This window comes from Misgurnus anguillicaudatus, chromosome 24, assembly GCF_027580225.2.
Source record: "Misgurnus anguillicaudatus chromosome 24, ASM2758022v2, whole genome shotgun sequence".
Lineage (NCBI taxonomy): Eukaryota > Metazoa > Chordata > Actinopteri > Cypriniformes > Cobitidae > Misgurnus > Misgurnus anguillicaudatus.
The window spans coordinates 39810132-39823772 of record NC_073360.2 but is presented as its reverse complement, the minus strand read 5'-3'; the positions used below and the strand labels follow the sequence as shown (position 1 = coordinate 39823772).

The window sequence follows — 13641 nt, the reverse complement described above, 5'->3', positions numbered from 1 at the left end:
AGAAGGTAGAAGAAAATGACAGGTTTAAAAAGGTTAAAATCAAATATATTTACCTGCAAATGTATACTTCATAAAATGTACTATTGTATTCATACTTTGATAAACTTATAAAATATATATTTTGCTGTATGGGTTGTAAAATTAGAAATTTGTACTCCCTGAAAAACTTTTTGAAATTTTTTTGATATATGAAGATTAAAAAGAAATAAATATATTTAATTAAGCGTTACTTTCTACAAAATGTATTTAGTTTATATTTAAAACATTATGTTTTTATATATAACAGCCCCAATAAGCTGTGGTTTACTTTACATTCATTATGCTTTATCGTTTCCTGCTATGTGCAGACAGATCAAATATCAGCTTTGCTGTATTTTCATTTAAAATAAGAATGAAAATTATAATGTAGGAAGATAATTTCGAAGCAATGTTTTGACTCTTTACTGGGGTGAAATCTGTCCTTCTTTTCTTTGCACACAGACACTGCGGATGAGATGTCCCGACAGTTTTTATCACTCCAGTACACACACACATAACCTTGTAAACATAATCCTGATTTGCACATTACATTAAGATGGATGGCTTTATTATTAATTTATAGACAACTGATTTTTTTTGTGATATATCATGATTTTGGACAGTTATTTGAACGATGTGCATGAGTGCCTAATACCGCCACATCAGTAGATGGCGTTGGAGCTCTGCGGTACATTACATAGATTCACCGTCTTCCGACGAAAAATACACTAAACGCGCGGATCAAAGAATTTTGTTCTTTATCTCTAAAAGATTTTAACAGGTAAACCTAATACTTGTTTAACTTAAGTGTTGTGTACAAATGCAATCCAGTTGTAGTTTAAATATAATGATAAAACGTGGTTGTGTAAGTGTGGGTGTCACAGAAATGTTGTATTATTTGTTACAGAGTTACACTAAAGATGGAGATTGTTATTAAAGACGACATGGATCCAGAACCCATCAAGACTGTACATGAAGATCCTGAGGGGAAAAGTGGTCGGTGATACATAGTAACATTAAGGGAACAGAAACATTGGGCAGTTTAACCAGATTTAGTAGTTGACGTTTGAACACAACAGTAACTGTGAAATAATAATGATAACCAGATAGCACAGGTACGTCGGCAAGATGTCTGGTAAAGATCTGGAATACATCTGGTGTGTAAAAACATCTTATAAAGGTCTTGCAGACGTCTTCAATATGTCTATATGACATCTTTTAGGAAACGTCTCAGAGACGTATTAAAGATGAGCAAACAATCTAAATAATACGTCTTGCAAATGTAAACGCAGACATCAAATAGACGTCTTCGAGATGTATGTGTGCTATCAGGAATTAACCCCAAAAGATTAGATAAAATAATCTCTGTTGCTTTGCTATTAAACCAGGTTTACTTTAAATTATGTTCATTTTTATTTCTTATTTACCTTTATTGATTGATTGATGTGATTATTTTAGATCGTATGGAGGACAGTGAAGATCTCACTGTGGTGAAGGAAGAACAAAGTGAAGAAAAATCCCAGACTGACAACAACAGTTCCTCACAAAGCAAAATCCAAGAAAAGGAATCCAAAAAGAAGCAGAAAAGACCTTGCAATGAAGAAAAGCCTTATTCATGCCTTTTGTGTACAAAGAAATTCAAGAGTTTGTCCAGTCTGGATTATCACATGCCCCTTCACTCTGGAGAAAGGCCGTTTGATTGTGATAAATGTGGCAAAAAATTTGTTTCATTAAATGCTCTGGAGTCACACATAACAAATCATGAACGCCCTTGCTTGTGTCCTGTATGTGGCAAGACGTTTTCACGAGAAGACCAATTAAGAGTTCACCAGACAATTCATACTGGCGTGAAAGATCACGTGTGTCAGGTGTGTGATAAGAGCTTTCGATTGGCCAGAGGATTGGTAAGGCACAAACAACGGATTCACATGGGAGAAAAACCTTTCAAGTGCTCACATTGTGAGAAGTGTTTTTCAGAAAGAGGTAATTTGAAGGTGCATGAGAGATGCCATACTGGGGAGAAGCCACACCAATGCATTGTATGTGAGAAGAGATTCAACCAATTATATCAATTACAATCTCATATGAAATCCTGGCACATTGAAAGTACTGACGGCTTTGAAAACTAGTTTCCTTGTTAAAAGTTTACCCATTCAACAACTCATTATTTTTACTGTACACTTTGCTAATTCTATGCACATGTGTGTGATGTCACCAATAAAGCCTGTGCTTCAGAATCAGATGATGCGTGTTGTGTTGTATTGTCTTGCTTGTATTGTGCCAAAGAGCAATCACATTTGTGTCTTTGAAAACCCAGCTAAATTGTTTATTTGTATTTTACTATTTTCTACAAAAAATCATGCTAGGTAATGTAAAGACAATTCTGTGAAAATATTACTTTGATATCTTTTATGTTAATTAAGGCCATGTCAAAGATTGAAGTGAAATTGAAATCCTACTTTGATGATCCTCGTCTCATAATTAAATTGAGACTTTAACCCGGATTTCACAGAAAGGGTCACGTACATTTACAATAATACATTTAGGGACGGTTTCCCGGACAGGTTTTAGATTAATGCAGGACTAGGACTTACTTATATTAGGACATTTAAGCAGTTTTTACAAACCTGTGTGTGTACTGTGTATAATAATTATGTTAATATAAATACACAAACATACATGTATAATTTTAAGAAAAATATATATTTATATAATGATCCTATATATAGATTATATATAAATATAAACATGTATATGAAGAGTTTCGTTGCAAAACGAGATAACCACCATTTTTTAATTGTTCAGAAATCTCGTTTTTTTGGTTGTGCATTCCAATTAATTTCAATTCAGCTGCAGTTGGTTTGTTTTGATTAAAACCTTCATAACGTAAAAAATACAGCTAAGTAGCACCATAAAACAAAATAATAACATGATAACATAATAATAAACATGTTTTGACAAAAATGTTAAAAACTGGATTTATCTCGTTTTGCAACGAAACTCTTCATATACACATGCAAATGTTTTATAATTATATACATGTGTGTGTGTATTTATACATAATTATTTTACAAAGTACACCCACATATATTATGTAAACAAAAAATCATGACTAATCGTAAGGCAGCACTACTATTTTTTACTATTTAATACTATTATACTAATTCAAGTGAATACTTTTTTTTTAAGTTATAGATGCATGTGTGTGTATTTATATATACATAATTAATAAACATTGTACACACACACGTAAACAAAAGCTTTTATTCTGCAAACGATTAGTTGCGATTAATCATTATGCAGCCCACACATTTTAGTTTGGTACTAGAATAAACCCTGTCCGGAAAAACACCCCTTAAAAATCTAAATTTCCAGAATTGTATTTACATTTTTAAGAAAAGTATTTACCCTTGATAATTAATGCCATAAATATTTATTGTAAATTACACCTTTATTCGATAAAAGTTAATCTAAATGACTTAAATCGCTTAAATGGATAGTTCACCCAAAAATAAAAATTCTGTCTTCATTGATTCTGATCTTTATGTTGTTGTAAACATGTATGATTTTCTTCCTGTTGAACACAAAAGAAGATATCCTGATAATTGATAGTAAACACACAGGTGACGGCATCCAATGAATTCTATCATATTTGTTTTTCCTACTATGGAAGTCAATGGTTACAATCAACTGTGTGCCCATTATAATCCATCAAAATATCTTCTTTTGTGTTCATCAGAAAAAAGAAATTCATACAGGTTTACAACAAAATGAGAGTGAGTAAATGATGCCAGAATTTTCATTTTTGGATGAAATATCCCTTTAAATATTATTTTCACTTAATGTATTCAAAAATGAAAAGATTTTTTTTCAGGGCCAAGGCAGAATGTGTTTTAATGTGCAAAATCACAGAAATGCAATTATAGTTATAATGTTGAAAACAAAATAATACTATGAAACAAAAAAAACTAAAATATTGGAGGAATGTCCCATCTACTGATGTCTTTGATTGGTTATCCACCATGACCTATGATCCCCTAAGAACACACGAATGAGATGTTTTGACACACTGATTTATTCCAGTTCCACAAGTAGATCTCCATCTCCTACTGTATCTCCTGCTTTACAGTGCACACTTTTCACCGTGGCGGCCTTAGCCGCAGTCATGCTATTCTGCATCTTCATGGCTTCGATCACACAGATCTCTTGGCCCTCTGCGACCCTATCGCCTGGTTTAACAGACACAGCCACCACAGATCCCGGCATGGGAGAGCGGAGGATATTACTGGTGTCTTCTGGAACCTTCTCAGGCATGTGCTTACCGAGAGACGCTTCCAGTTTACTCAGCACACGCAACTTATATGAAGTGCCTAGATACTGCAGGGTGATCTCCCCTGACGCTGTCCGCAGAAGGCACTGGAGAGTCCTGTATTTTCCGTTGACGGTGATGGGGAGAAGTGCAGAGGCCAAATTCCATTCTCCGGACACATCGACCTTTTCTCCATCTATCTCTACCGTGTAGTCGTTTCCAGACCGAGACACGCCGACCATGTGAACACCTTTATCGAGCTCCACGATTAACTCCCAACACTTGGTCTCAGGAGGAACGATGGACACCCTTAGATCTCCCAAAAACTTCTGTGAACGAAGCTGTGCTGCTATGTAGAGCGCAGCAGTGGTGGCCACCAGCTCGCATCTCTCTCCCGTTGTCAATACGTGACCTTTGAACCCATCAGGATACACCTCTGGGAGAAACTTGGTACTGATGTCACCAGACACAAAACGAGGGTTAACGATGATCTCTCTCAGAAGAGGAATGTTGTGAGTTACACCTCGGATGACGTAGTTATCGAGTGCGTTTTCCATTTTCTTCAGAGCCTCTTCACGGGTGTTACCATGCGTGACCAGCTTTGAAATCATGGGATCGTAATAAATGCTGATGTCACTTCCTTCTTGAATTCCACTGTCCACCCGGACATCAGCCAAGTCGAGCGGCTCCTGGTACTGGGAGAGCCGGCCGATGGAGGGGAGGCCGAATGATCTGTATGGATCCTCCGCATAGACTCTGCTCTCGATAGCCCAGCCGTTTATGGGTATATCTGATTGTTTGTGCTGGAGTTCGTAACCTTTGGCGATCCGAATCATCTGTTGCACCAAATCCAGCCCAGTAATACACTCTGTGATGGGGTGTTCGACCTGCAAACGGGTGTTCATCTCCAAAAAGTAAAAATTCTTCTGAGAGTCGACGAGAAACTCCACAGTGCCGGCCGAGCAGTACTTCACCGCTTTAGCCAGAGACACGGCCTGCTCCCCCATCGCTCTCCGAGTTTGTGGATCCAAAAAGGTGCTGGGCGCCTCCTCTACCACCTTCTGGTTTCTTCTCTGGATGGAGCATTCTCTCTCGTTCAACCACAAGGCATTGCCGTGCTTATCTGCCAACACCTGAATTTCGATGTGTCGCGGATTATCAATGAACTTTTCGATCAACAGACGATCATCTCCGAAACTAGATGCAGCTTCTTGGGAAGAAAAACGAAATCCTTCCCTGGTTTCCTCTTCATTCCAAGCTATCCTCATTCCTTTACCACCTCCACCAGCGGACGCTTTAATCATAACAGGATAGCCGATCTCTGCTGCGATTCGGACAGCCTCCTCCGTATCCTTGACCACCCCATCAAACCCCGGGATGGTGCTGACTTTGGCAGCTTTGGCAATAAGTTTGCTCTCGATCTTATCCCCCATGGCCTGGATTGCATGTGTGTCAGGACCAATGAAGGTCACCCCAACCTCTGCTAATCTCCTGGCAAATTCTTTATTTTCAGACAGGAAACCATACCCGGGGTGAACAGCTTGAGCTCCAGTCTGTTGGATGGCCGTCATGATAGCGTCCATGTTAAGGTAACTTTGACTAGTAGGTGCAGGTCCGACACATACAGCTTCGTCTGCCATCTTCACGTGAACCGCACTGGAGTCTACATCACTGTAAACAGCAACTGTCTTGATGTTCATCTTCTTGCATGTTTTAATCACTCTGCAGGCGATCTCACCTCTGTTTGCAATGAGGATTTTATCGAAAGTTTTCTCATTTCTGTCATAAACTGTAGAGTACCGACAGATAACAACACCACAGCTTGGCCTGAGACAGACGTGCGCGTGCAAAAGTCGTTGTAATCCTGCAATACTTCTGTAGACCGCCATGATGGTCAGATATTAATAATAAAAAGAAATAAAAGAAAGTTCTCCTCCTTTTATCGCTTTCCCTGCAGTGCACGGCACTAGCGCGAGCTCCGTGCGGAAATGACGTGTTGAGGTGCCGCGAGGAGACGGAAGTCACGTGACCTACTGGGAGTGCTGTCATGTGATGGTTCCTGCGAATCTTTTCACAGCCAAACGACATCAAAAACCGGTCCAAAAGCGCTGAAGAGTCGCACGAAGAGTAGTTTTGACCTGCTGGGCGGCCATCATGGGGTGCTGTTACAGCAGCGATAACGACACGTCGTCCGAGGTCAGAAACAATTTTTTAAAATACACAACAAACAGTCACAAAATACAGCTGAATGCTATGGACAAAATATCTCGCTGATGTGTGCTGTGTGTTATTCTGGTTGCTGGAACAGGTCAAGACTGTTTGTGCTTGACAATGTCTGATTTTTCTGTAAAGTCTTTCTTATAAACATAATCAAACGACTTGATTCCGATTTCGAGGTGATAAAACATGGGGTGACATGATCTGAAAGTTGCTGGCTGTGTTTAGGTTTTGCACAAACTCTGTTCGTGTATGTGTTTTTGACGTTGATTGTGTTGTTCTGGGTCAAATGTGTCAGATGCCTAGACCTGACATGTGATCTCTTGTGTACATGACGGTATGAGGAAATTACGATATTTGTATAATGCGTACAATAGAGTTTAATTCATTAAAGGGATAGTTCATCCAAAAACGAACATTCTCTCATCATTTACGCACTCTCATGTTGTCACAAACCTGTATAAATTTCTTTGTTTTGATGAACACGAAGGAAGATATTTTAAGGAATGTTTGTAACCAAACCGATCACGAGCCCCATTCATTTCCATAGTATTTTTTCCTACTATAGAAGTGAATGGGGCTCATGATCAGTTTGGTTACAAACATCCCTAAGCTGAGTGCTTTGTTTATCAGTCGTTGAACGATGCACCGGTTGGTTGTTGTGATATTTGTCCCACCCCTCCTCCACTCCGATTGGACGTCCGAGTGAGAAGTGACATTGATGAGCTAAGCGTTTCACCCAAAGTTAAACATTTTTCCACATGGGGCTGGACCATAATTTAAATGTCAATATATTTTGCGCTGTATATTTTTTTTCAATGACGATGATATGGTTTCTAAACACATTTCCGATAATTTGATATACATTACAGCGTCACGTGGCCGTTCGCATGTCACGTCCAAAAACACGAGGGTCAAGGCACCTCTTCTATCCAAAGTGCGCTCCTGTGGCGTTTTTCATAGCCTGATCGGATTTAAATTGCTCATCTGTACCTTTTGAAAAGCGATGCGCTTCCATTGAAGACAACGCGGCGTAAAAACTTGGGTGTGCGCGCTACCTTAGTTTATGTTCATTTCAGCAATTATTAATGCATTTTTTAAATCAAACATTGTAGCTGTAAACTTTAGTTAATGCACCATGAACTAACATAAATACCTGTATTGACATTAACTAGGGCTGGGTATTGATTCAGATGTTCCAGATCGATTTGATTTCGATTCACAGGCTATCAAGTCAATTTGATTTTCGGTTCCGCGTCAGTTTTTATTCTCGATTCGACTTAATGAATATAGATTTAATATTACTACAGCATTTCACCTCTGCATTACAAATCGCATATAGCTTTGTTCTTGTTCACAACATTATCGTCGTCATCTTGCTTGCAAAATCTAAAATGCTTCCATACCTTTTATGTGAAGGTGGCATCAATGTCGACGAATCACCTGAAACCACCATTTTAAGCACTGAATGAATGAATGACAGGCTCCCCAATCGCTCCTTGGTAACATTGCGGAAGGCAAAAAAGAGGGTGACATCTAGTGAAGAAGACTATTAATTAGGTTTACGTTAATTTTACGTTCAATGTTTGCGGAAATAAATTTGGGGGGGAAACGATTTGTGGCTTTTGAGAATCGATTTTGAATCGACCACGTAAAAAAAAGATTAATCGAAAAAAAAAAATTTGCCCAGCCCTAACGTTAACAAGAATAAATAAATGCTGAAAGACCATACTGTTCATTGTTTGTTTATGTAAATTGATGCATTCACTAATATTTGCTAATACAACCTTATTGTAAAGTGTTACCGTTTATTTTTATAACCACTGAGAAGCAATGTGTTGGTGTTTAACCTGGTTTGTTTTCCTTGTGTGTGAAGGACGAACAACAAAAGCCATTAATTCCTGATCCAAATCAAGAAAGAAAACCGACCAATGGCATGGAGCGAAACACAGACAGTCTGCTGTCCAAACGCACAGATGAGCAGTCTCTGCTTAATGGCATTCTCCAGCGGACAGCCTTGTATGAAACACACAGTGGCCTTTTAATCATTACACAATCTGTCTGCTGTCATTACATTAAAACTTGATCTTTCTTTTGTCTCGGTGTAGGAACATCATTGATGTGGCGGCTGTTGATTCTCAAGGCATGGAGCAACATGAATACATGGACAAAGCCAGACAGTACAGGTTTGTTTCCATCAGGAAAACACAGTTTACGTGAAATTTTAAGAGCGCAGCTGTCTGTTTTGAAATGGTTGTATTTTTTTCAATGTCTGATCAAACTTTTGGGATGATTTTTAATCGGTTTTGTAGCAAGTCAGTGTTTTTAATGGTCATCACCAGTTTATTTTAAATAGGCTTGCAGTGTGATAATCTTATCGTTCACCCCAAAAAAACCCTGCTGGATGCTTTCATCGGCTCTTTTAAAATAGGGATGCACAGATCCAATACTTGGGATCGGTATTGGGGGCCGATCCAGACCTTTTTTGCTGGATCGGGTATCAGACTAACAGGGCCGATCCATATCCTATACTGCGTTAGTATTATAAAAGCACCATAAACGTTGTTATGCATTATATACCATGTCTTCTTAATACGCTCAATGGCTTTATGTAAAGAACAAAGCATTTATAAAGATATGGAAACTCTGATTTGGTACTTGCTACTGGGTTACAGCACTGGAGAAGTGGACTGGATAAAACGCTTCATTCACACACACAATAACTGTATTTTAAAGATCTGATTTTAATAACTACGGCACTGCCATTTAGTGCAGAGATCACCTCATTTGCATTTAAAAGGACACACCCAAAACAGCACATTTTTGCATGCTATAATAAATTATCTATATGATATTTTGAGCTAGAACATAAAACACGTACTCTGGGGACACCAAAGATTTATTTGACTTTTTAAAAAACAGTGTTGGGGAAAGTTACTTTTAAAAGTAATGCATTACAATATTAAGTTACTCCCCAAAAAAGTAACTTATTGCGTTACTTAGTTACTTTTCATAAAAAGTAATGTTTACGTTGCTTTTAAGTTACTTTTGCGTTACTTTTCTTACTTGGCTGAGGCTTGATCTCTTTCAGGGCATTACTTTACTCGTTACCTCAGAAAAGTAATATTATTACGTAATGCACGTTACTTGTAATGCGTTACCCCCAACACTGGTTATGAACTTTCAATTGCGGAGCCTTTGTGGATTCTAGTAGGAGGATGCTTCAAGCGCATTATTCTGCGTAAAGCGTAAAGGACAGGGATGCATAAATGATTAATTGCGATTAATCTATAGCAGAATAAAAGTTTTTGTTTTACATCATATATGTGTGTGTGAATTGTGTATAATTATTATGTATATATAAATATGCACACATGCATGTATAATTTTAAATATATATATATATATATATATATATATATTTTAGTGCTGGGCAAAGATTAATCGCGATTAATCGCATACAAAATAAAAGTGATTTTTGGCATAATATATGAGTATGTGCTGTGTGTAATTATTATGTATAAATAAATACACACACATTCATGTATGTATTTAAGAAACATTTACATGTTTATATATATATATATTTATTTATATTTTTTATATATTCTATATTAAAAATAAATTAAAAAGAATTATATATAAGTAAAACAATTCTGAAATGAATATATGAATGTGTGTGTGGTTAAATATACACAATTATTAGACCCAGTACATGCACATATATTATGCAAAAAATCACTTTTATTTTGTATGCGATTAATCTTTGCCCACCACTATATACATAAATATACAAATGTATATACACATGTAAACATTTCTTAAATATATACATTCATGTGTGTGCATTTATCTATACAGAGTTATTAATCATTGTGTATCCATAGACAGGATGATTTAAGTAACATTCTTTAGTTAAAATGTAAAGGTTTTTTACATTTAATATTATACCAGATGTAGCAATACGTGCTCTACACATTTGACATTTTCTTGATTGGTTTTTTACTTGTATATGTATGTGCGATTTTAAATTGTTCAACAAAAATACAGTAGTATCGTATTGGGATCGGAATTTTGGTATGGAAACGGGGTGGGTAATGGAAGAAGTGATATCGTGCATCCCTATTCAAGTTTATAAAAGGTTAATGCTTGAACGTTGTGTAAACTACTTTTAGATGAAACCTTATGGTAGCTTTATATGCTGTTGGATGTATTATGTCAACCAGCCATTGAGCAGTTCTGTTTGCATTTCAGCACTGTGTGTGTATTACATCACCATACTAGTTATACTAACAGAATCATGTGTTTGTTACAGCACAAAGCTGGAGGTTATGAGTAGATCACTGTCACAGAAGAAGCCCGTTCCTCTCCCATCACTCACCAGTCAACCACACCAAGTACTCGCTGCTGACCTGGTGCCCTACACAGATGTACAACAGGTCGGCTATCATTTCAGCATTCACCTGTACTCACCTGTAGGATCTAGACAGTCAGATGATGTATATATAGTGCATGTTGTATTTTGTTTTGTTTGATTAATTTTTGTTTCTTACATCCACAGGTTTCTAAGATTGCCGCGTACGCATACAGTGCCATCTCACAAATCAAAGTAGATGCAAAAGAAGAGCTGGTGGTGCAGTTTGCTATACCCTGATTTATAACTAATCCCCACCTCCTCACATTTTCTCTCTTTCTGGCCCTTTTCCGTTCTCCATTTTTCCTCCTAACTTCAATCTACAAACGATGCAGAGACCATTCAGACCAGAGCCCCTTACGGCCGTAACCCAGCACCCCTCAGATCAGCGCAGACATAGCTTATGGGTGTTATATTGCCTGTAACTTGTGTTTGGATATCCAAAACCCTCATTAAACAAATACAACAAACATCTATAACTCTCCGATCGTCAAGATGATCGCTTTAGTGAAGTGATGTCTTCAACCAGACACGTTTGAGTCAGTTGGAGGTTGTTCTTGCAATCGTACAGGCTTGTATGACACAATGCACTGAACACATACTCCCATCTCTATATTTATTGTCTTACTGGCTAGAAACTGTACTAGAGTCAGTATAAATTTGCAGTTTGGTTGGATATTATACCGTCTTAGTGTCTAAACACAGAGGTTGTTGGGAGGGTTTGGTTCAGCATCGTCCTGCATGTCGTTGTTATCCTCATGTAGGTTTCTGGAATCACTGTGGCTTCGAGTTCGTTTTAAATCCCACAAATGTATGCACTGTGGTTCAAGATAACGTTCTGGATTAAAATAAGCAAGATAATAAATAATAACACTTGTATCTAATCAGAGTAAAATGCACATAATGTTATTATTTCTTTGTTTTCCCATCACACCAGTAGAGTCAAACCAAGTGAACCAAAACTCTCTCTAAAATTGACGTTTACTCAAGGGATGGAAGTAGTTTCATACATTTCAGTTTTATTTTAGCCTTATCATCATTTTTCTTTCGACGGCAAAAGCCCATTACATTGGATAGTTAGAGAGTGATAACATCAAATAATACGAGCTTATGTGCACGAGGGTGTGTCTGGTCTTATCAGTAATTTTGGTTCTGTTCTCTTTGGCATACCTTTCCTAATATCCCATCTGTTCAAATCAAATATACAGTCACATCAGACACGATGGACACCTGGAAAGCAATCTCTATGAAGCCCAGAGCGGTGCGGCTTGTCTAACATAAACATACTGTGAGGTGGTGGGTTTGAACTGTGTTGCGATGGAGTGATGTAAGTTTGTAAATTATGTTGTTTGTGTCCATGCCTTTAATGTACAGAGTGTAATGATTTGAAATGAAGAGAATGATTAATACAACTCGTAGCAGGAAATGAACGGCTCTACAGCGCCCCCTAGCCGCATTATGCCTTAGTCGTAAGGCCTTGCGAAGAACGGTAGCTTGTTTTTAGCTAATCAAACAGGGAAACTTTTACCTGCATGTTCCACTTTTAAACTATTAAAGCTTATGAAAGTAAAAAAAAAAACATCTTTTTTTGTTTTTGCTTTTGTGCCGAACTTAAGGAAATCACCGGAAAAATCAGTTGACTGGTGTTTTTACCTAAAATGCCACAACAAAAAAGTGTTTGTGTAATTATTATTTATTTTTGTTTTTACATATTTATGCAAACATACAGACAGTTTGGTAATAATTTGCTCTCTTTATCATCGCAAGGCACTTTCATTGAGGTTAATAAAGGGATTAAAGACTCAAATTCATTTTTTTTTTCAGTTTCTGTTGCAGTTTGCTAATAGTATTATTCACTTTTTGTTTGTTATCTAAATGTTGGATACTACCTGATTTACAGAGGTAATTTTCTTAGGCTAGTACCAAAAAATTTAATCTCAATATTCTGTTAATACCGTTTTGTTGAATGAAATAATGCATTAAAGACTTTAAAAAATTATAATGTGTTTTTGTTTGAGTTTCCTTTGACATTTGCATAGTGCTGAGTGAAGTAGAAAAGTTTTTATTTTTTACCTATATATAAAAATTGAAAAGGGTAAATTTAAAAGTGAAGATTCGCACTCATCTCTTTCATTGTAAAATGTGTAGCCGATCTTTAAAGTGTTGTGTCTCTATTGCTTAAGAAGTTTCACCAATATCCATGTGACTTCATCGACAACTAACTTAAGCAATGCAAAATTAAGCAAAAGCCTTGTTTACAACAGCTAATATATCTGATATGTTGTAAGCCCTATTGGCTTTGTTTTTTTATTTGACTTAAGTAAAGATGCTGGTGATTTTACTGTTGAAAGTTAACTCCATCTGTGGCATTAACATAATTCTACTCAATACATTACATAAAGAAGGGGTCAGTTGGGTAAAGTTCAGCCTGCTTTTTTGTGAAGCCATCCCCCTGTTTGGTAACAGCATTGAAATTGTCTTTAGATGAGGAAGAACATCAATCACGTGCCCTGAAAGAGGAAAAATCAATGGATAAAAAATAATCTTTATTACAGAAAGAAAATGGTTAACAATTGTGTGCTTGTATGCAAAGGATTGCATGCATAAAAGTCAACTGATTATAAAAAGTTGCAGTCATACTTTTTTAATTTTAAAATAAATAAACATTTTAATGCATTGTTAT

At 36.9% G+C, this 13641-nt stretch overlaps 2 protein-coding genes and 1 non-coding gene across 3 annotated transcripts; 2 read left to right on the top strand and 1 right to left on the bottom strand.

Annotated features, from left to right (window-relative positions):
• Positions 1-640: 640 nt before the first annotated feature.
• On the top strand, positions 641-2260 carry LOC129437394 (uncharacterized). The gene is made up of 3 exons (XR_012367468.1): positions 641-799; positions 926-1014; positions 1477-2260. It is a non-coding gene; the product is annotated as an uncharacterized protein (transcript).
• A 1621-nt stretch (positions 2261-3881) lies between these two features.
• Positions 3882-6216, bottom strand: pcca (propionyl-CoA carboxylase subunit alpha). The gene has a single exon (XM_055197491.2). The coding sequence runs from the start codon at positions 6214-6216 to the stop codon at positions 4093-4095; it is 2124 nt and encodes a 707-aa protein (XP_055053466.2). The 3' UTR covers positions 3882-4092.
• Positions 6217-6382: 166 nt separating this feature from the next.
• On the top strand, positions 6383-12960 carry lamtor1 (late endosomal/lysosomal adaptor, MAPK and MTOR activator 1). The gene is made up of 5 exons (XM_055197492.2): positions 6383-6523; positions 8421-8563; positions 8653-8730; positions 10860-10983; positions 11106-12960. The coding sequence occupies exons 1-5, from the start codon at positions 6482-6484 to the stop codon at positions 11196-11198; spliced, it is 480 nt and encodes a 159-aa protein (XP_055053467.1). The 5' UTR covers positions 6383-6481; the 3' UTR covers positions 11199-12960.
• The last annotated feature ends 681 nt before the right edge of the window (positions 12961-13641 follow it).